The 23549-nt window shown below is 37.0% G+C and overlaps 1 protein-coding gene across 3 annotated transcripts in view; it reads right to left on the reverse strand.

Moving 5' to 3' along the window:
- Cenpe (centromere protein E) overlaps positions 1 to 23549 on the reverse strand; it is a 59537-nt gene that overhangs the window by 15254 nt on the left and 20734 nt on the right. For 2 of the 3 annotated variants that reach the window (XM_070022378.1, XM_070022377.1), the window contains exons 19-38: positions 21817 to 21939; positions 21553 to 21718; positions 21124 to 21278; positions 18923 to 19216; positions 18289 to 18561; positions 18004 to 18159; positions 15489 to 15695; positions 14595 to 14753; positions 12066 to 12356; positions 11785 to 11943; positions 10423 to 10713; positions 8662 to 8946; positions 8356 to 8514; positions 7627 to 7914; positions 6813 to 7085; positions 5692 to 5850; positions 5226 to 5507; positions 4106 to 4264; positions 2892 to 3152; positions 249 to 350 (exon numbers count right to left, since the gene is read on the reverse strand). In XM_070022378.1, the coding sequence (XP_069878479.1) occupies positions 249 to 350; positions 2892 to 3152; positions 4106 to 4264; positions 5226 to 5507; positions 5692 to 5850; positions 6813 to 7085; positions 7627 to 7914; positions 8356 to 8514; positions 8662 to 8946; positions 10423 to 10713; positions 11785 to 11943; positions 12066 to 12356; positions 14595 to 14753; positions 15489 to 15695; positions 18004 to 18159; positions 18289 to 18561; positions 18923 to 19216; positions 21124 to 21278; positions 21553 to 21718; positions 21817 to 21939 (4242 nt within the window). The remainder of the gene's footprint in view (positions 1 to 248; positions 351 to 2891; positions 3153 to 4105; positions 4265 to 5225; positions 5508 to 5691; positions 5851 to 6812; positions 7086 to 7626; positions 7915 to 8355; positions 8515 to 8661; positions 8947 to 10422; positions 10714 to 11784; positions 11944 to 12065; positions 12357 to 14594; positions 14754 to 15488; positions 15696 to 18003; positions 18160 to 18288; positions 18562 to 18922; positions 19217 to 21123; positions 21279 to 21552; positions 21719 to 21816; positions 21940 to 23549) is intronic. The other variant, XM_070022379.1, reaches the window with a different exon arrangement.

The following is a 23549-nucleotide window of genomic DNA, read 5'->3' on the forward strand; positions in this document are numbered from 1 at the left end:
ACAACCATTCTCTCCAGCATATTGCTCTTCCCCTAGATACCTGGTTGGCTTAACCCTTTACCATTTGCAGTTACTTGTCCAAGTGTCATTTGAAAACCATGAACTCCCATTGTGTAATCTGTGTATGTATTATGCCCAAACATGCACGTGGTACTATATTTAGAAAAGTGCTCGACACCATTTTAGGCTTTGTGAGGCTGTTGGAAGGGTGCTTATAATCACATATTGTTCCTATGGGGGACACTTACTTTTATCTTGAAGCATTTTTCTCTCAGGCTTTCTGTATGTTGGGGTTCTCCATCACCTAATAACTTTTCAAATTTTACTACCTCTTGGTGATTCTGATGATCCTGGTTTAAGAAATAAATAGGCAAAAATCACATTCACATATAATGACAAATCATGTATTCTAACTTTAAAATTTAATTTAAATTTTTTGAGATCTGGTCCCCCTATATAGTTCAGGCTGACCTTGAATTTGTGATCTTCCTGTCTTAGCTACCCAAGTATTGGGTAGCTAAAGGTCTGTGTCTCCATACCTTACTCATATTTTTATACCAACCTTCAAAAATAGAATTAATCATTACTCTTGTAATTAAAAAAATGTTACAAGGAGAAGAAAATGAGTAACAGTATCACAAAATCTTACAATGAGTGACCTCAACTCACTGGGGGAAAAATTGGGAGAATTGAGTTTTTTTTTCCTGTAATAGTATTTATTCTCCATAGCTGCAAATTCGGTTTTAGATTTAGTTCCATTCTTCCAAATCATTCTGAAGTACAGAAATGGGGTATTTAACCTTTTATAAATCTAACCCTTTCAAATATTTTAATAAATCTAACCCGTAAACACTTTTATTAATTGCCCCTCCCTAAAGAAAAGTCTGCTTTACATCTTTCTTCTTTTTTAGGTCTGAGACTGGGACTCAAACTCAGTACCTTCTGCTTTTGCTTACTGGCTAGCGCTCTTTACCAACTGAACCATGTCACCAACATTGCTCTTCTTAAAAATGAAGCAAACAAAATTTTCTGAAAAAGTCCTTTTATAATGTGTTTCCTGGAAGTGGTGCTATGGCTCAAGTGGTAGAGCACTCACTTTGAGCTGAAGAGCTAGGGACAGCGCCCAGGCCCAGAGTTCAAGCCCCATGACTGAAAAAAAAAACAAACAAAAAATGTGATTCCTATTTGTGTGAAAACGTATTAAGTTTTCCAACCAACTTTTAATATCAAGAGAAATTTTCAGAAAAAAAAGTCCTCAATACATTAGTACCCCTTTAAAAAAACAAATAAAAAGCATGATTCTTATAGTTAATTTGGTAGCAGAATAGTCTGAATTCACTTTAGTTATTATCTGTAGCATAGGGCTTTTCAGAATGGGTCTCTTTCCATTTTGAGAGACTCATATTCTCAGCTCATCCACACCCTTAGCCCAAACTTTTATCTCTTTGATGATGTTTTCATACAGTTTCTTAGGTAAGTACAAGTGATCCATAATTTTAGGTCTCAAACTGTTTCTTCAATTGTTTCATTTCATTCACTTTTATTGTTATTGACATCATCTTCCATTTTAAAAATTGGAAGTTCTTAGATCTTGAGATAATTATAAAGTAAGTTAGAATGCTAACAGAATGCCACCATGTATACATGTACATATACCCAAACTCAAAATCCCTTACATGAACTGAGTATTCTGCCTGGACCCAGAAGCATTTGAGTTTGTGGAGTATTTGCACCAACTTTACTGGTTGAGAATCCCTCATAAGAATATGTGAAATGCTCTGAAACTTGAGGTTTTAATCTTCACATTGGCAGATTTCAGAGTTTAGATTTTTGCATTAGGAATGCTTGGTTGTTATTTCTAGCTATGTATCTACATTTTCCTCATTCCAAAATGTCTTTGGATATAATTACTTTCCAAAGCAGAACAAACAACATATAACTTTTTCTTTAGTTCATCTTTGGATTTATCTAAATTCTTTTGAATCTTTGCAATGTGAGTTGTCTTCTCTAAAACTTTCTCACTAAGTTGAAAGGGTTCTTGTTTTTTCAAATGCATATGAACAATATTTAGTTCCTGTCCTGTTTCCACATCCTTTACTATTAAAGGAGAGAAATGTAAAGATGTAATGGAACATCACTTTTGATCTTGGTTTGAAGCCAGCCTAGGCAGACAAACCTGACTCTATCTCCAATTAACCACCAAAAAAGCACGAAGCAGAGGTGTGGCTCAAATGGTAGAATGCCATCCTTGAGCAAAAAGCCAAGTAAGAGGTTAAATTCCAGAGTTCAAGCCCTAGTACCAGCACATAGGAAAAACCACCCAAACTAAAGAACTACCATAAGATCCTGTAATACCACTCTTGGGCATACATTCAAAGGAATATGTCAGCATACAACAGAGATCTGCACATACACATTTATACTAGCCACACTATAGAATCAGCCTAGGTGATGATCAGCTCATGAATGGGTAAGAAAATGTGGTATATAAACCCAGTGGAGCTTTAGCTACAGAAAATAAAATTGCATTATTTGAAGGGAAATGATTTTAACTGAGGATCACTGAGTGAAATAGTCAGACTGAGAAAGACAACTATTGCCTGTTCTCTCTCTTATGTGGAATATAGACCTAAAAAGAAAGAAAAAAAGAATGCTCTTTGGGTGAAACAGAAAGAAGAGGCTAGGAGGGTGAGTATGCTGTAAGCACAATGCACGTATAAACAGAATAATGAAATCCATTACAAGTTGCTTAAAAAATTGAGGGGGAGTAAATAATCAAGTGCATTATATGCATGTATGGATATATAAAAACGAAATCCCTTTCTACAATGAACATATTCTAATAAAAAACAAGAATGTTGACTAGATAAGAGGGAAAGTGCACAACTTACTCTGGCTATGGCTCTCTGCAGGTCTTCCTTGAGTTGATCTCTCTCTAACTTTAGAGTCTTCTCTATTCTCCTTACATCATCTCTTTCTTTCATTACAGATTTCAGTTCTTCATGGCTTTCATGAAGCTTCTGAACCAAGCTTAAGTTCTCCATTTCCATTTTATCCAGAGCAAAACTTTGGTTCTTGAGTTGTTTCTGTGCTTCTCTGACATCTTCTTTTAACTTAAAAAGTTGATGTTCATTTGCTGTAAGTTCTTGAATCTTAAGATAATCATGAAGCACTATGTTAATATAAACACTTAAAATTTCATTAGTCTAGTTACAGATGGGAATTTGTTATTTATATTTATAGTATAACATACACATATATGCTCTTTAAGGGAAATATAAAGAATAGTTTCTAAATTGAGGAAATAGTTTTCCCATGTTATTCTAATTAATATTTTACATAAATCCAAAAGGAATTGTTTTGATGTATACTTATATAATATTCACAAGTCTTGAGTTTATAGCCCAATTATCTGTGACATCTGCACATATCTTTAAAAGTTAATCCATATCAAAATAGGAAAGAATCCCAGTATTGGATGAGTTCCTGTGTACCTCCTTCCTTGAGGACCAGTATTTTGGCCCTCTTCATACTGGATTGGTTTTGCTTGCTTCAGGATTTACTAGGACAATACATTTATCTATTCACTTACTGGTAGGTAATGAGTTGTCAGTTCCTTACTATAAGCATCCTTACCATGCTGCTATGAGCATTCTTTTTTTTTTTGGGTCCAGTCATGGGGCCTGCACTCAGGGCCTGGACACTGTCCCTCAGCTCTTCAGCTCAAGGCTAGTGCTCTACCACTTGAGCCACATCGCCACTTCCAGCTTTGTACTTTTTGCTTATGTGGTGCTGAGGAATCGAACCCAGGGCCTTAGGCATGCAAGGCAAACGCTCTACCACTGAGCCAACTTCCCAGCCCGCTATGAGCATTCTTATGTAGTCCTTCACACTCTTTTCTCTTAGGTAGGTTCACATGGAGGATTAGAGATGCTGGGCCACATGGCAGGAACTTCAGTATGGATAAGTGCCAACATCCCAGATGCTTCCAATGTTTATGTACCACATCTTACCTGCCCCCCCCCCCCGGTCCCCCCCTAGGTTTTCAGCATGCATACACCAACTATGTAATCAATGAAGTCCCATTCCCCCCACAAAAAAATACCTTTTCTTTTAACTTGGCATCTGAATTTTCTAAATCCATTTTCATAGTTGCTATTTCCTTTGTCTTCTCAGCAACAATCACTTTGAGTTTATCAATAGTTTCTTGGTGCTCTCTCAGATCCCTGTGTGCAATTCTCAGCTCCTCTTCCTTCTTTAGTTCCTTTCAGGAACAGTACAGATCTTATGTTACCAAGTATTTTTTAAATGATGTGATGCATTTTCTTACTAAAGAGAATGTTTTTTACTTTTTTTTGTTTTTGTTGGGATTGAACCCAGGGCCTAGAGCACTTGGAACAAGTGCTTCCTACTGAGCTAATACTTAGGCTGCTTCTTTTTTGGTGTGCTGGTACTGAAGTTTGAACTCAAGGCCTGGGCATTGTCCCTTAGCTTTTTAACTCAAGGTTGGTACTTCACCACTTGATCCACAGCTCTACTTCTGGCTTTTTGGTGGCTAATTGGAGATAAGTCTCATGGATTTTCTGGCCTGGGCTGGCCAGATCTGATCATCAGATCTCAGTTTCCTGAGAAGCTAAGATTAAAGGGGTGAGCCTGCCTCTGCTTTTACTTCTTAAACTACATCTTTGTGATAAAGTTAGTTTCTCTTTTGGTCCTCATCCCCTGACACTTACTTGTATTTCAGAAGCAAACACATTATACATATGCTATTCAGCAGTTTCATTCAGCTTTAAGGGTTATTCTGGGCTTCCAACTAGGACATCAAATCTGTTTTGCATTTTTAAGATCTGCATAGGATTTGGACACATTGTTTATATTTACTCAGTTTCTTTCAAAGAAACAAATAGATTGTTTCTCATTTTTAATCACAAACTGTAATAATAAACTGTGTATGCATGTGCATATTTATATGTGTTTATGTATATATATGTATGCATACATAAGTATATAGTTTTCTTAAACAATTTGAGTTAAGACATATGTAGGACAGATTCCATTCTGTGCCCCAAATGCTGGCACATTCAAACCTTTGAAGAATACCAAATTGTCTAAGAACCAAAATTATTCTTCACTCTTGCCAACCATCCCTTATGTCTCAAAGGAAAGTTGCTGTTGTAAAGAAACAAAATACTGAAGAACAAGGAAGAGGAACGAATGTAATTTACCTTGGCCTCTGTTTCCCCAAGGCAGTTCCTCAGTTGATCCCTCTCTGTTTTGAGGGTTTTCTCCACAGTTCTCAGGCAACCATTTTCCTCATTAACAAATCTAATTTCTTCAAGGTTTTCTTGAAGTTTCTGAGTCAACCTGAGCTTCTCTGATTCCATGTTCTCCAGAGTTGAATTCTGGGCGTCTAGCTGTTTCTTTAATTGTTCCATTTGATCCATATTTTCCTGGAGATCATTTTTTATTTTAAGAAGTTGCTGCTCTTTCTCTTGAAGTATTAGGATCTTGAGATAACCAGAAGTAAGTTAGGATTAAAGGTACATGTGGAAAGCCAAATAACAGTTTCTAAATTGAAGAAGCAGATCTCACTTCCTTCAATTCTAGAGTCCTTTATATTGCTGCTTACATAGAAGATCTCAAACTCCCAGTTATTTAGACAACAATAACAACACATAATAATAATACTACCTGTGCTCGGAGGGCAGCATTTGTGTTTTCTAAGTCTTCTTGCATGCTAGATATTTCATCTTTCTTCTCAGAAACAATACCTGTCAATTTATTGATGGTTTCTTGGTGTTCTTTTAGATGCACATGAGCAATTCTTAGCTGCTCTTGTTTTTCCAGGTCCTTTATTGTTTAAGAAAAATAAATAGAGGAGACCAATACAATTCAAACAGTATAGAAAAGTCTATGTAAAAAGTTAAAATTTATAATTGTAACCCCTCTGTACGGTATTTTCACACATACAAAAAAAGTTAAAATTTAGCTGGATAGTGGTAGCTCATGCCTGTAATTCTAGCTACTCAGGAGGCTGAGATCTGAGGATCATAATTTAAAGTGAGCCTGGGCAGAAAAGCCCCTGTGAGACTCTTATCTCCAATTAACCAGTAAAAAAGTGGAGCTGTGGCTCAAAACGGTAGAGTGTGCTTTGACCGAAAGAGCCTAGGTCCTTAGTTCAAGCCCCACAACCAAAGAAAAAGTTAAAATTCCTTCCCCCAAGAGACCTTCCACTCTTTACTATACTACTTTTGCATTTAAAACATAGTCTAGATACACATTCAGACATATTCCAGTTATACTACTCTGCAACTTTATCCTCCCTAACAGGCATTTACTATTACAAGTTATTATTGCTCCTGCTTTTTTTTAATTTTAAATTTATTTATTGTTATTGTAAAGGTGATGTACAGAGGGGTTACAGTTATATAATGTCACTCCTTCCCTTGTTCTCTCCCAGTTTTTCCCTTGCATCTCCATCCATGAGTTGTATAGTTCATTTTCAACCTAGTGTCTAGAGAATACCACTGCTGCATTTGTTCATCCTGCACTGCTTAATGCTGTGATTGTGCCAATATAAACAGTCCCTAACTAATGGTTAGGCAGAATTTTCCCGAGTCCTTTGTCTGTTTTATGATTGCAATTTGCTGTAACAGATATCCTTCCTATAATTATCTTTTGCACAACTGTATAAACATGTGCAGGAGGGATAGCTATGGTCCATGTTGTACTCTATCCATAAGCTCCATGGCCCATCGTTCTTCTAGGACACAAGGTCATAGTTACTAGATGGGGGAAAGATGGTTACTCACTTTAGTTTTGGTTTCTTTAAGGTCTTCCTGGAGCTGTTCTCTTTCTATCCTGAGAGTCTCCTCCATATTCCTAAGGTCATCTCTTTCTTTTGTTATAGATTTCATAACTTCCAGGTTTTCTTGAAGTCTTTCAGTCAACTTTATGTTCTCCATCTCTGTATTTTCCAGAGTTAGCCTCTGAGTCTCAAGTTGCTCTTTCAAATGTTCCATTTCACAAGACTTTTCCTGAGCTTCATTAAGACACTGGTGTTCTTTTTCCTGAAGTTTTTGGAGCTGAGAAAATTAAAGTAGTTAGGTCAACAGAAAGAAGGATTTACTCTCTCCCTGTCTCTCTCTTTCCTCATTCACAAGAGTAATTCTTAAATTAAGGCCAATTATTTACATTACAAAAAATTATCTTAAGTTGTTGTACAAAGGGTGAAAAGTTTCAATTCAACATGTCAGTTTATGAGTAGAACACATTGTTCAATGAGCTTCCACCATTCTCTCCGACACATTTTAATCTAATGTATGTACTTTCTTAAGGAAAACAATAATTAGGCGCTACTTTCCAGTTTAACAGAACAAGACCTATTTTTCTTATAATTCAGCATGTGAATTTCCTAAACTCCCTGATTTTTGGCTCTGCCTTTCCTGAAGCATCTTGTACTAACAGTTTCTTAGTATTCACTAGGATATATGCAAACAGTTTTCAATTTCTTTTCTATTTCTTTTGTGATTAAGAGAAAAATGAGAAACTTAATAGTGAACACTATCTTGACAATTACCTTAACCTATTTTTGTTTCCAAGAACCGTTACAGGAGGAAGACTTACTTTGGTGACCATGTCTTTCATGTTTTCTTTCAGCTGGTCCCTCTCCACTTGTAGGGCCTCCTGTACCCTTCTCAGTTCATCTCTTTCCTTAGTTATAGCTTTCATTTTGTCTTGACTTTCTTCAAGACTCTTACTCAGCTTGAGTCTGTCACTGTCTATACTTTGGAGGGCTGAATCTTTGGCTCCAAGAAGCATCTTGAATTGTTCAACTTCATTCAATTTTTCTGGAGTTTCACTGAGTTCTTTTACATTGATAAATTGTTCCTGTTTCTCATAAAGCTCTTGGATCTTCAAAATAATAAGTTAAATAATAAAAAATACACATGTACATATACATATGTACTATTACTATTAGATTTTGCTATTCCTGGGGCTTGAACTTATTAGATTTTGCTATTCCTGGGGCTTGAACTTAAGGCCTGGGTGCTGTCCCTGAACTCTTTTATTTGAGGCTAACACTCTACCAGTTAAGCCATAGCTCCCTCTCCAGCTTTTTAGAGATTAATTAGATAGGAGTCTCATGGATTTTCATGCCCTGGCTGGCTTTGATCCTCAGATCTCAGCTCCTGAGTTGCTAGGATTACAGGTGTGTGCCACTGGTGCCCATACACATATTTAAAGAAAAATAAGAAATGGTTACTTTCCAAACTACTTCAGAATGTAAACAGTAGCTACCCAGTTATCTCCCTCCCTCAAGTGTTCTCCCCCTTTTCCTGGTCCCTGATTTACCTTTTCCTCTAACTTGCCATGGGCTGTCTCTAGTTCCTTTTGAATGCTTGATATTTCAGTTTCCTTGTCTGCGAGGTTCACTTTCAGTGTATCAACAATTTCCTCTTGTTCTTTCAGGCAACCACGGGTAACTTTGAGTTCTTCCTCTGTTTCCAGGTGCTTTAGTATCAGAGGAAATTAAAAAAAATTATAGAAGCAATTACAATTATAATAGTGTAATTGATGCCTTCCCATAAAGATTTAGTTTTATGAAAATCTGCATATAAAATGTTTTTAGAAAATACACAGTGAAAAGATGAAACCTACTTTTGCTGTGATTTTGTGTATGTCTTCTGTAAGTTGGCTGCATTCTGATCGAAGAACTTCCTGTAATTGCTGTAGGTCATCCCTCTCCTTCGCTAGTGACAATAATTTCTTGTGACTTTCTTCAAGTCTCTCAGACAATTTGAGCTTTTCCATTTCTACTGTGAGCAACGCAGAAGCTTTGGCTTGGAACTGTGCCTTTAACTGCTCCATCTCACTCATCGTTTTGGTATTATCTTTTTCTTCCATATTCAAGGACTCTTCTCTTTGGTCTTGAGCCTCTTGGATCTTAAGAGAAACATAAATAATACAGATGACATCTAGAGATAGTTTAGGGGGAAATAAGTTCTTTTTTTTTTTTTTTTAGAAAACTGAGACAGGACTCAATGACACCTTTACAGAGTAATCTTTCTACTATCCATTTTTCCATTATTTAGACATTTAACACTTTTTTTTTTGTCGGTTGTGGGACTTGAACTTTGTCCCTTGGCTCTTCAGCTCAAGGCTAGAGCTCTACCACTTGAGCCACAGTGCCACTTCTGGCTTTTTCTGTTTCTGTGGTACTGAGGAATCGAACCCAGGGCCTCGTGCACGTGAGGCAGGCACTCTACCACTGAGCCACCTTCCCAGCCCTTAACACTTTTTTTTAAATTGAAAGATCATCGTTATCAATGATCCTCTTAAGAGATCAGAGATCAAATAGTACTATTTACATGATTTTACCTTCTTGAGACTTACACGTGAGTGGTAAAGGTAGACATTATTCCTAATCTTACCCAATAAAGACACTGAACCTCAATGTCACACCTGAATATTATGAGTGAGTAGGAGGGACTTCCTAGAAGATAAGACAGTTTTGGCTGAGGTATACAGGATGACAGCATTCATTACACAAAGACTGTGGAAGTATTGTATTGTCAAGAGCCCATCCAGAGCTCCTGAAAGCCTAGAGTTGAAAAGCATAGGTGAGTGTTGTTGGAGTACAAGGAATAGCAGAGTGAGCTAGGCTGGAGAACAGCAAGGCGTGGAGTCCAGACTCTCCCAGACCACATGTAGTCTAGTCTTTGTTTCAAGAGTAGCAGTGGGATAATAAATGTACGGGGCTGGGAATGTGGCTTGGTGGTAGAGTGCTTGCCTAGTATGCATGGAATCCTGGGTTCGATTATCACATAAACAGAAAAAGCTGGAAGTGGCGCTGTGGCTCAACTGGTGAACCAAAGAAAGTTGGGGCCTGAGTTCAAGCCCCAGGATTGGCAAAAAAAAAAAAAAAAAAGTACAGTTAATAGGGAGAATACAATCAGTAGGCATGATTTCCAGGTTTCTGATGGAATCGATGAGAAAGACAGTAGTATGAACAGTTTTCCTTTTTAAAATTAGGACAGGGGCTTACCATGTAGCTCAGGCTGGCCTTAAACCCATCACTCTCCCATTTCAACCCCCATGAACTGAGATTATAATACATACCACCATGCTTGTCATAGAGGAACAGATTTGAAGAACTAAATAAAAGCATCCGCTTTTGGCTTTACCTATTCAATAATTTGGCATTGGTGCTTTTAAATCACTTTATAGTGATCTTCTTTGAAACACTGCTCTCCCAGTTTCAATAGTTTGTTAGCTTTTGCCAGCGATCATTTAATTTATTTCCAAATTCTCTTCCTAATCAGTTCATGATTAAAAGGCATTTAAAGAAAACTAGCACCCCCAAAAAATCTAATCTGAACACTTGATTTTGATAAAATGGGAGGAACACATGGAACTCACATTAGCCAAGGTTTCTCTGATGTCTTCTTTCAGCCGGTCATACTCAACTTGAAGTGCTTCTTTTATCTTTTTAAGGTCATCTCTTTCCTTGGTTAGAGACTGTATCTCTTCCTGATTTTCTTGAAGCTTCTTAGTCAGCCCGAGCACTTCCATTTCATTGCTCTCTGTTGGTGCTGAATTTGTGGTTTGGGAGTATTCTTCCAATAGCTCGAGTTTATTAATTGTTTTCTGAGTCTCACTGTCTTCTTTTATATTAGGAAGAAGCTCTTGTTCTTCATGAAGCACTGACACCTTGTAATAGACATAAAGTACCAATGTTAGAATCTAGAAATCATTATCATCTTTTTAAAGAAGAAAAGGTCAGGACACTTTTCACAGCAATGAAAGTGACTTTGAATCTTTAGGACTTACTTTAGACAACACCACTTACTCCTTTCTTCTGAACTCCACTGTCTCTAATCATAACTTTACGACTTAACTACTACTTAACTTTCTTTCATCTTAGATCCAAGGTGAATCAATTCTTGCATGCTACCAACAAACTGTTATCTCAATCAGTTGTAAGTGCCTTGTTTTTTGTCTAGTTTTCAAATGCTACAAGAAAAACTACAGCTGAACTACTTCCTAGTAAATGTACTGCTCAGATAGATCCAAAGCTACTCTCAATTTTCCCATGTGTGGACACTGATTTTTCTTTCTTTTGATCATGTAATTTTGCATATCATATCTCTTTTAAACTACATGGGAATTGAGGGATTTAAAAAGTAGATCTACACTGATGAAAAATAACAGTGTCTTATTTATTCCTACACTTTTTTTTTGTCAGTTGTGGGGCTTGAACTCTGGGCCTGCACACTGCATCTCAGCTCTTTAGCTCAAGGCTAATACTCTACCACTTGAGTTACAGTACCACTTCCAGTTTTCTGGTGGTTTACTGGAGATAAGAGTCTCATAAACTTTGCTGCCAGGGCTGGCTTTGAACTTTGAGCCTCGATACTCAGATCTCAGCCTCCTGAGTAACTAGGATTACAGGCATGAGCCACTGGAGAGCCGCTTATTCCTATACTCTTAATGTGGCACACAGGTTTTTAACATGGGCTGGTCTGATTGTCCCAATCTTCCATTTCCTCTATAGTGTTTACTGTTACTTGATGTTACTTTGATTGCATACTCATCAGCTTTCTCATTTTCCTGTAAATAGCTAAAAGTTTCAGACTCTCTCTAACCATTCAGATTATATTTCTATAACCCAGATTGTCAACATGTACCAAAAGAATAGAGTTTAACTCAGTCACTACTTATTGCTTATCAAAAGAGAAAGGAAGGAAGAAGTAACAAGGGAAGGAAGATGAAAAGACATACCTTTTCTTGTAAATCAGTATCTGACTTTTCCAAGTCTTCCTGAGCCTTCACTATTTGAGCTTCTTTCTCAGAAAGGCTTTTTTGTAGTGCATCAATTGTGTTTTGGTGCTCTTTTAGATGCATGCGAGCAATGTTTAATTCTTCTTTTGTTTGTAGGCCCTTAATTGGTAAGTGAAATTTAAAGACTATTATCACAACATTATTCTGCCATTGCCTTTCTCTCTCTACTTGACTGTCCTTAAAGGAAAGTTTATCAGAGAAAGAAATGGGGTACAACTTACTGTAGCTTCGATTTCTCTTATATATTCTTTAAGCTGGTCTCTTTCAATTTCAAATGTTCCCTGTAATTCCTTCAGTTCATTTCTTTCTTTGGTTATAGATTTAATTTCCTCATAATTTTCATGTAGTTTCTGAGCCAACTCTAGCTTCTCTCTTTCCATATGTTCCAAAGTTAATTCTTGATTCTTTAATTCATTCTTTAGCTTGTCCATTTCATCCATCCTTTTCTGCATCTCACTCATCTCTTCTTTTGTGGTGAGAAGTTGTTTCTGATTTTCTTGGAGTTGCTGGCTCTTAAAATGTACAAATTTTATAATTATCATTTTGACCAGATCTTCCCAATTATTTATGTGAAAACATGAATACAATATTGCCTATAACCCCAATATAAACAGACAAGCAGCATTTACAACTCATTCATGTATAAAGATGGCATAAGAAATCACAATGATACAGGTGGACCTGTTGCAACAATGAGAAGTACAAGTTGTCATGTCCAAAACGAGCTTTACAACGTCGGTGGGGGGGGGGGGGAGGGGAAGGGGGGGAAGGAGAAGGATTGGGATTGGGGGGGAGGGGGCAGGCTGGGAAGGGATGTGAAGGGTAAACAAAGGAGGAGGCTGCAATGCTTGGTAAGAAATGTACGCATTATCCTGCCCATGTACTTGTAACCCCTCTGTACAGTATGTTCACAAATAAAATTAAATTAAATTAAAAAAAAAAAAGAAATCACAATGAGTGTTGTTGAGCAATATGGGATAGGAAAAGAGAGTAATAGAGAGGGTTAATCTGATTAAAATATAATATATACAAGTAAGAAGTACTGTGATGCAATTAATGTGCACTAAGAAAACAATGAGATGAAAGTAAAGCAGGCTCTGTTGGGTTGGGGGAAGCAGTGATCGGCAGAAGGGGAACTGGAGAGGGTAAATGAAGTGAAGATGGTCAAAGTACTTCATTTGCATATATGAAAACAGAACAGTGAAAGTCCTTGAAATAATTTTAAGGAGACAGGAGGAGAGACAAGAGAAAGTGACAGAGGAGGTGACTTTGATTGGGGTACATTGTATGTCTGTACGTAAAAGTCACAATGAAATTCCCCCTGTACAGCTAATGTATGTAGGTAAAAAACTTAGTATATACCCACACACTATGTAAATAAATAAATAAATAAATATAAACACACACACACACACACACACACACACACACACACACACACACACACACACACACACACACACACACACACAATAAACTAGGCATAATGGGACACTTTCTAATGTCCCACCAAATATGTGGGTCCCTTTGGAACTTAAAATGTGAACTTAATTGGAAATAGGACCTTTGCAGTGGTAATTAAGCAAGGACGAAGGGCAGATCCCACTGGAAGTGGGCATCATATAAACGAGGTGATAGAAGACACAGAAAGGACCCAAAGAGACCCAGGGAAGAAGGTGGCTTGTGGATGGAAGCAGAAACCAGAATGGTGCAGTAAAAGCCAAGCTGTTGCGAGACAATTTAACTGGGAAACATGAGAAGGCAGAAGAGACAGAAAGATTCATGGATAAGTCTTCAGGGGAGCATGGCCAATTCTGGACATAGACTGACAAGAAACTATTTCTCTTGCTGAAAGCAATTTAGTTTGCAGTAATTTTCCCTTTGCTTACTTAGAAAATTTATACTTTACTTAGAATATCTACATGTTTACTTAGAAAGTTTATTTTTACTTAGAAAATTTATATAGGTTGATGAAGGAAGATCAAAGTAAAAATAAAGGCAATAGATGAATCAAATACAATCTATGGCTACCAAATAGTGGTAATTTCACACCATCTTAAAAACTTAAAAAGTATTTGTTTTTCACTTTTAATGCAAAGAAACTCAGAAGCATAAACTGTCACAGGTTGTTGTTTTTTTAGGTTTTAGTAAATTTAATTAAGATAGTGAAAAGAATCACAGTTAAAACAGAGGTGGCACAACAGAAACCATGATGTATTATCTAGAATGCAAGTATGTAGCTCTCAGAGGAAACAAAAAGGCTTTGTGGTTACATGCTAGAATCACTTTGGGATTATGGTTATTGCAGGAATCTTAGGTCTTATACACCTACTACTAGAGCACCTTACTTCCACAAAGGAATGATTCATTTAACTGAAAGCCTCAAGTCATCAATATGTCTGCACACAGGCATAGCCTTTGTTTTTTTGACAAGTACTCAGGACAGCGCCTGGTTTGTAATAGGGCTTAATAAATGTATCATGGATGATACATTACATGATTAGTGTAGAAGACATAAGGCCTCCTCTCACCTAGAGGCTAGAATAATATAATCCTCATAAGGAATGTTAAGTTCTCAGTATAAATTCAAACTGTCTAAAATTCCAAATGCCCAAAAAACCAACAGCCTGAAATCTGTTTATTTTGGAAATATATGCTATTTCTGGAATTAGGTCTACAATAATTAAAATTACCAGAAAAAAAGAAATAGCTAGGAAAAGATGGCCAGAGAGGTAATTTTGAAAATTTACCTTTTCCTTTACCGTTTCTTCAATGTCTCTCAATCTCTCATGGGCCCTAGCTAGCTCTTCATCTTTCTTTATGACTTGGTACTTTTCTTGTGCAACTATCTCTTGTTGCTTTTTTAGTTCATCTCCAAGCATTCTTAATTCTTCCTGGTTTTCAATGGTCTAAAATTAAAGGGGGGGGGGAAGGCTGAGATTAAAATAAATATTGGCTTATGTTTTATTAAAAAAAAGGCATTTATCTTAGCCCACAAATCAAGAAATAAGAGCAAATTCCTACAGAAATATTTAAGAAACAGTGATCTATAGGGATGTTTTCAAATCATTAATTTCAGCATATATAGATTATATTATCTCTCAATATATATGTAAGAACTAACCAGGTGTGCAAATACTCAGAAATACCAACAACTAAAAACAAAATTAAAAACTTAAGAGAGTTAAAATAGAAGCACGCAAATTTAGGAAAGTACATAAAAGGCCTGCACACTGAAAATCTGTGTCATATCACCAAGAAAATACATGATTAGAAGACACAGAATAGTAAACAAATGTATTAAGAAATGTCCCAACCTCCTGTCATTAGGGAAAAGCAAATTAAAATAAGGTACATCTTCATTAAAATTAAAAGCCCCAATAAATATAAAGCGTTGGTGAAAGAGGACACGGAACCATCAGAATTCTCTTAATTTACTAAAGGAAATGGAAAATGGAAAAACTAATCTGTAGCTCAGACTAGTAAATTCTCATCAGGTTATGCACACACCTCGGTAGGACACATACATGTGTCAAACTTGTACTTCCATGAGATGAATTCATTGCTCACTGAGTAGAGCTCAATGAAGTTGACAAAACTTAAAAACTAAAAGGCATTGCCAAATATACGGTGCTAACTCCTACCATTTCAATATTTTCTTTTAGGTCCGTCTTCAGTTGTTCCTTTTCTGCTGTAATACTTTCCAGCATTTTTTGGAGTTCATTATTCTCTTGGATTAAGGAATGTATCTTACTCTGTTGTTGCTCAATTGCCTCCTCATCCTTAATATCTGCAACCAGTGTTTGGAGGCTTTGGGACCCCAAGTTCGCCTCTTTATCTATGCAGGCCATCTAAAATAGAATACAACAGAGCAAGGGAAGAGGGGTCATTATCCAAAAAGAAATGTACTGATTCGGATGTGAGGGTGATCTGGCTGTGACCTCTGTCACCCCATTGATGGTCAGGGTTGATTCGACTGATCTGGCTGGTAGATGGGTGTCCCCTTCCTCCCTCACCGCTCCATGTGCATCCCTCCCGAAGCTGCGCGCTTGGTGGAAGAGGATGACCATCCCCGATAGGGGAGGACCAGACTTTAAGCAGTTAATGATAACTACTCTAACAGTAACAAAAAATAGCCAATAATATTATGTATCAGTTACTATTCTATCTTAACACATTTAATCTTCACTATAACCTATGACTTCAAAACTTTAAACATTTACCTGTTTTTGTGAGCTGTTACCAGAGCTTAAACTCAAGACCATTGTGCTTTTGCTTGGCTTATTCTACTTATGGCTGGTGCTCTACCACTTGAACCATACTTCTAATCTGTCTGTTTTGTTGGTTAATTGGAGATAAGAGTCTCATGGACTCTTTCTGCAGAGAGCTCAGCTTCCTGAGTAGCTAGGATTACAGGTGGGAGCCACCAGTAGTTGGCTTTGTTAAAAAACTTTTAAAACATAGCCTAATCCTCCATGCTGTTAACAGTCTCTTCAAATTGTAATTGCTAGTCGATGCTTATTCTCTACTATAAATAAATGATACTTTATTTAGCCACCTTCTTACTGTTTACAATAGGCATGGTCATGGTGAGCATGTTTGGGATTGGTCTCACGCATGTGAGAATTCAGATTCTAAAGCAATAGTATACATGAGTACAGCCTAGACAGAAACAGTGTTCTGTAATGACACCAGTTCAAATTGGAATTCAGCCTTCTAATTAGTTAACATAATCTAACAGGTCTAATTACCAAGACAAAATGTCCTTCATGTGGGACCAAGCTTACAGTTTAATGAGCACTTCAAAATGCATTCAGCATAGACATACCAATACAGCCCTCAGCTTCTCAGATGACTAGAGAGAGGGGCCCCTTGGAATACCAGCATTGCCAGTAGTATGAGAGTGACTGTTTCCAGATAGCTAGTAGAGAGGACTTAGAATGTTCCAACATGGAGGACGAATGTGTTTGTCCAAAGTGATTTGACAGGTCAGTTATACTAATCTGATCATTCTACACTGCATGGAAGTGTTGCACTATACCTCATAAATACAAGCAATCACATGCCAATCAGAAAAATAATATACATAAAAACAAAAATGGGGGAATAATAATCTTTTGGGAATTAGAAGTTATGGGAATGCAGTTCAGTGGTATAGTACTCGCCATCTCAAGGAAGAAGGTGAACATGGCAGTGTACCTATCATCCCAAATGTTGGAATGTCACAGTCCATATGTATGCACTCAGGCAAGAAGTGAGACCCTATCTTAAAAATAACCAGCACAAAAATGGGCTAGAGGGCTGGGAATGTGGCTTAATGGTAGAGTGCTTGTCTAGCATGCATGAAGTCCTGGGTTCAATTCCTCAGTGCCATATAAACAGAAAAAGCCAGAAGTGGTAGTTCAAGTGCTAGAGTGTTATCCTTGAGCAAAAGAAGCTCAGGGATAGTGCCCAGGTCCTGAGTTCAAGCCCTAGAACTGGCAAAAAAAAAAAAAGGGCTAGAAGTGTGGTTCAGTGGTAAGGTACCTGCCTAGCAGGCATCAGCCCAAGTTCACACCCTAGTACTCCTCTTTCACCAAAAAAATAAATATTCAGTACACATGTATCCATTTATTTTAAAGATATTTGGAGAAAGTAGAAAATTCTGTTAAATAACATCTGTATAAAATTTAGGAGCTCCGGGCGCTGGTGGCTCATGCCTGTAATCCTAGCTACTGAGGAGGCTGAGATCTGAGGATCACGGTTCAAAGCCAGCCCAGGCAGAAAAGTCCGTGAGACTCTTATCTCCAATTAACCACCAGAAAACCAGATGTGGTGCTGTGGCTCAAGTGGTAGAGCACTTGCCTTAAGCTCAAGAGCGCAGGGACAGTGCCCAAGCCCAGAGTTCAAGCCCTATGACTGACAAAAAAAAAAAAAAAAAAAAAAAATTTAGGAGCAGTGTCCTTTGAAATGGACTGAATTGTGAGCTCTAATCAACTTTAGTATAGAACGTCTGACATAAAATAATTATCAAAGCTATAATTAATAGTAAACAATCTTTTAATTTTGTTAACCTTTGTCACAAAGGTTTAGAAAGTATTTTTTAATTTCAGTATTGGACTTTTAACTGATACACTATTATACAGAAAAATTTAGAAGAAATACCCTTTCCTTCCTTACCTTTTGCTGAAATTCACTTGTAGTTTCTCCTCCGTTCTCTATCTGTACATTTCTGAAAGTCTCTTCAGAAATTTTCATTTTCAGTATGTTAACTGTTTCCTGGTGCTGTTTCAAAGACTCTAGGGTATTTCGCAGTTGTTCTTGAGTATCTATATTCTTTGCCAGAGAAACAGAACAGCTTCGGTTACAATGTGAACACATAGTTTTAGTGTTTCTACTTGATCATAACTGATAAATGGTGGTTCCTGTAATGACTCTTCAAAGTTTAATCAGTTATAGCCATACCATGTTTATAGTGTCCTGGATGTCACTTCTGAGCTGATCTCGTTCTGTTTGAAGGCTCTCCTGGATGTGCTTTAGCTCTGCTTTTTCTTTAGTTAAGGTTCTCACTTCTTCCAAGGTTTGCTGAAGCTGCTCAGTGATCAGTGCATTCTCTCTTTCTACATTTTGTAGCCTCAAATCTCTACTTTTTACTTGTTCCTTCAGGTGTTCTAGGTCACTTAACATTGCTTGATCCTCAGCTGTTTTCTGCTGAAGCTCTTGGTTCTTCTGAGAAAGCTTCAAAGTAAAACATATAAATCACACAGTAAAAGTTAAACACTGTTGGCTCACAGCTGTTATCCTAGCTACTTGACAGGCTGAGATCTATAAAGATTGAGGTTTAAAGTCAGCCCAGGCAGACAAATCCAGGAGAATCTTATCTGCAATTAACTTACAAAAACCTGTAAGAGAAGGTGTGGCTCAAGTGGTAGAGCATCATCCTTGAGTGAAAAAGCTAAGCAAGAGCAGAAGGCCCTAAATTCAAGCTCAATAATGGAACAGGAACAACAAAACCACCACCACCAAACAACAACAAAGTAGAGTACTCTACAGCAAACTAAAGAAAGCTAAAGATGATTCTGCAGTATTTTGCGCTAACCTCAGTCTTCAAAGCATCCAAACTTAAACCAAGGCTTTCTGCTTCCTTAGACAGAGTTCCCACTTCCTCATTCATTCTTTTATTCTCCTCAAGGACCATTTTATATTTTTGCTCCAAGTCCACATGAAGGGCTTTAAAGTCTTGAAATTCTTGACCAGAAGTTGCTAGGCCATCTTTAGTTTTCTCAATTTCTTCAAGTAAATCTTGAATTGTACTCTCCTTAAGAGCCACTTCAGAAAATAACTTGTCCTTTTCTGAAGTTATTATATACAGCTCTTCAGATTTCTCATTTATCTATGGAAAGAAAGAATTAAGATTTAGGAATGTAAACAATATGATACCATGAGGAAATTTTCAGGAAAGAAAAAGTCATCTAAATTAGGTAGATCTGACTGAAGAAAGGTCATTATCGTAGGGTATCCTGTCCCATTACTCTACCATTCAACTCTTCAATACATTGAAACCATGTGCCCTGGCCCACTGCAGGAAAAAAGCCTTCCCACCATCGGACAGTGTTTGCAGACACTAAAAGAATCCTCGACAAGGGAAATGTCAGAGTACACATAAAAACATACTTTTCCCAGTGAGCTTTATGTTAGCTGAGCCTGCAGTCTTTAACACTAGGTGATGTTCTATGCCCTGGTCTGCACCAATTCTACTAGAATAGTGGATTTAGAGCTATATAAATCAGCATACCCACAATGCTCCATAGTCATCCAACATGCCTTTACCCTCATTAGCTCATCTACTAGTCAAGCTGGATTTGTCAGAAGCTGTCCAATTCAGACACTTGTTTCATGTCCCTGGGAAATCCACACAACATTAGCTCTATCTGTTTAGTTATCTGCAGTGTGGGGTAAAGCTCTTGGCCTTGTTCACACCAAGTATGTACTCTACCACTGGGCTACATCCAATCCCATGACTCTCCTTACTGTCACAGTTCTTTAATTTAGCTGTGAAATGTCATCTTCTATGCTTTCTTTTCTAATCTTTGGGTCTTGAAAGGAGTGGATGGAGATAGGATAAATCACTCTTTTGTGAGTAATATAAATAAAATAATAAAATCATAGGCAGGCACTTTATGGTTTTCTCAGAATTTAAATTATTACCTTGCCTTTTTTTTAAACTAACATTTTTGAATACAGCGTAGATTCCCAAAGACTTAATAATAATTTTAAACAAGTATTAGTGAAGTTACTCTAATACTTGTTTAAAATTACTATTTATATAAACCATATCTGGTTGGTGGACAGTTTAATCATTGTGAGCCATAAAGGAAGAGAAAGATTAGGAAACTGAACTAATGTAGTAAAAAGCAAGAGGCCACATAGCCTGGAGGTTACAGCCAACGGCTAAAAAGGCAGCTCTGGAGGCTCAACGATTAGTTCAGTAATTTGCTAAAATAATAAGATCTACTTTTGTACTTGGTCTTTGCCTGAAAGCTGAGAAAAGACTTTTTAAAGGGTTACAACTAAACAAAATACTGCTTCTGGAGTTCTTTGGTAAGAAGGTTAGTTACTACTCAAATTCTTTCAACTTTTCTTGTAGTCACGTAGAGAGAAAGGAAAAGCTAGTGGGATATAGATGGATAGACTCAGTCGTCTGGAAGATTGACACAGGCTTGAAAAGCCGATCACTGTTGTTGCCCTTCTACTTTGTTAAAAAAAAAAAAGTAAATACTAAATGGTAGGCCATACAACTATCTGAACACATTTCAAGATTATGGAAATAGTTGCCACATTAATTATGTTTTAAGAATGCTGTTTGGCTGGTGCTAGTGATTCATCCCTGTAATTCTAGCTACTTAGGAAGCTGAAATCTGAATATCTAGGTTCAAAGCCTCCATGGGCAGAAAATCCTGAGACTCTTATTTCCAATTAACCAGCAAAAAGCTAGAAATAAAGGCCTGGCTCAAGTGCAAAAAAGCCAAGAGCAAAAAAGGCAGATGTGAGCGAGAAACCCTAAGGTTAAGCCCCATTACCAACACATGTGCGCATGCACAGCGAAAACATGTTATTCTATGTAGTAACATTAGGCACAAATCAGAAGATGAATTGCATTCATTTCTATTGGTAACAAGTTCAACCAAATATTTAGTCTCTCTTACCTGCTACTTCAAAAACAGCTATATCAAAATATTTAAGGCATTAATACAAGCACTTTATTTCAAAAGTAGCGCACATGTTTAAAAATCTTCTCACCTCTTTCCTCAGCATTTCTATTTCTGAAGGCAAAGATTTCAATTCTGAGAGCAAATTAACTTCTTTCTGTAAAATTTCATTTTCTTCAGCTTCTTTCTTTAGTTCTTTCTGAAGATCTGCAATCTTTCTTTCCAGTTCCGAATTACTGAACAAATCTAGGAAGTTTGATAAATAAGGGGGCTAACATTGATAAATATAATTTAACTGAACCACCTTTCTCAAAATCAGGTCCAGAATATTTAAAAATAAATGTTAAACCCCGATGATTTGAAGCTATGGAACTCTGTAACTATTAACACCAAAAGTGATATTAAAATTGAATATTAAGCTACTAAAAAGATCAGATTTTAAATCTTTGTGATACAGTGGTCAAATTATTTAGGTCAGTTTCTAGAGGAAGTCAGTTTGCAGTCTGAAATGATAAAATACCTCTTGGAACTTTGCCATCCATAAGGGAGGTTAATTTTGTTATTTCATTAAAAGCAGATTGTAATTCTTTATCCATATCAACTTGAATTTTCTTTTTTGCCTCCAATTGGCATTGGTAAAGATGAATATCATCTTCCATTTGCTTATAGGCATTTTCAAGTTCTTTCTATTGGAGAAACATTGGAAAATTATGAAAAGGAAAAGAAAAGAAAAAGTAATTATTATGGTAACTGTTTTGTAATGAAATTCTCCAAAATTACTTACCATTTTCTCTTTCAGCTCCAGATTCTCACTCCTAAGAAAGGATGCCTCTCTCTTGGCATCCAGAGCTACAGTTTCAGCATCACAGAGAGTTTGTCTCATTTGCTTTAGGTCCTCAGTGCTTTCCTAGGCAATAACACAGGGACTCAGTGAGCTCCAGTTCTAGTAGATTTGGAAGTACGTTAGACAACCTGTGCACAAATGTGGTTCCTAACTCATCAAAAAGGGGAAAATATGTTATGGAACCAACAAATCAAGTTTTTCATAATTAAAACATTAAAAAAATAGATTCTAGCCTTACTTTTGTACATTATAAAAGCAATATACTAGCTAGTAGCTCATTCCTTGTGTTAATAGCCACTCAGGAAACTGAGATCTGAGAAATGAGGTTCAGAGCCAGCGCAAACAGACAAATCTCCAATCTCCAGATTCTTATCTCCAATTAATCAGCAAGAAGCTGGAAAGTGGAGGCATGGCTCAAGCGGTAGAGCACCAGCAGTGACTGAAAAAGCTGAGTGAGAACAACAGAGGCCTGCTGTTAAGTCCCAGTACTAGTACAAAAAAAAAAAAAAAAAAAAAAAAGGCAACACACAAGTATCTTAAGAAATCTGTTACCGGTTAAGAACAGGTTTCATAAACTCCATAAACTAATAAAACAGGCACTTGATGATGAGAATTACCTTCATGAGACTTAAATGAAAATAATGAAATTTTTTCATGAAATGAAATCATGTCCAGATGCTTATGGTATTAATTTTATATTGACTTAGCAAGTCTAACATTAAGTACTCATCTTAAGATCTTGACTATATAATTCCACTAGTGTTTCTATAAAACAACTGGAAAAAACCCCACAAATGAAAAAAATTCTTTTTTAAATGGTACAAGAGTTTTTTTAAAATAATTTTTTATTATTATGAAAATACCATACAGAGGAGTTACAATTACATGGGCAAGATATGAGTACATTTTTTATCAAGCATTGTTACCTCCTCCTTTGTTTCCCCTATTTCCATCACCCCCTTCTCCTCCGGCCAAAGTTCTAAAGTTTGTTTTACAACATAACTTGTGGTACGAGAGTTTAAACTCAGGGCATACTTAGTCAAGTCTTACTACTATCGCCTCATGCTCAGCTTTTCCCATAACTATGATGACGGCTGCCTACTCACTAGCTTGCTTAACTATTTGTTGAAGAGATCTTGTCCAGGTTGGCCTTAATTCATGCTCCTCCTGTCTTAGTCTCCCAAGTAGCTAATATGACAGGCATGAACCACTTGTGCCTGGCTTCAATTTTTTTTTTTTTTTCATCACTGTTCTATTGGAAGTATTGGGGTTTGAACTCACAGCCTTATTCTTGTTAAGCAGGTCTTCTATCACCTCAGTCATGCCCCCAGCCTCTTTTTCACGTTGATTATTTTTTTCAGATAGGGATTCAGACAGTGATCTTATTATGCTCTCTTGCTTAGTTAGATGACAAGTGTACACCACCACGCCTGGCTTGGATTACTTGTTGAGATGGGATTCATCAAATTTTTGGCCCTGGATGGCTTGAATCCTCATCCTCCTCAACTCCACTTCCTCAGTAGTGGAGATTAGAAGAGTGAGCCACCAGGCCTGTCCAAATCACTGATTTTTAATGGAAGCTGGTCCTTAACTTCCTTACAGTTAACTTACAAATGATATGCTCAACTCTATGTATGTTTCATTATCTGTAAAATGGCAATGATACTTCGTCT

Source organism: Dipodomys merriami, unplaced genomic scaffold (genome assembly GCF_024711535.1).
Source record: "Dipodomys merriami isolate MVZ:Mamm:240054 unplaced genomic scaffold, mDipMer1.0.p SCAF_15, whole genome shotgun sequence".
Classification (NCBI taxonomy): Eukaryota; Metazoa; Chordata; class Mammalia; order Rodentia; family Heteromyidae; genus Dipodomys; species Dipodomys merriami.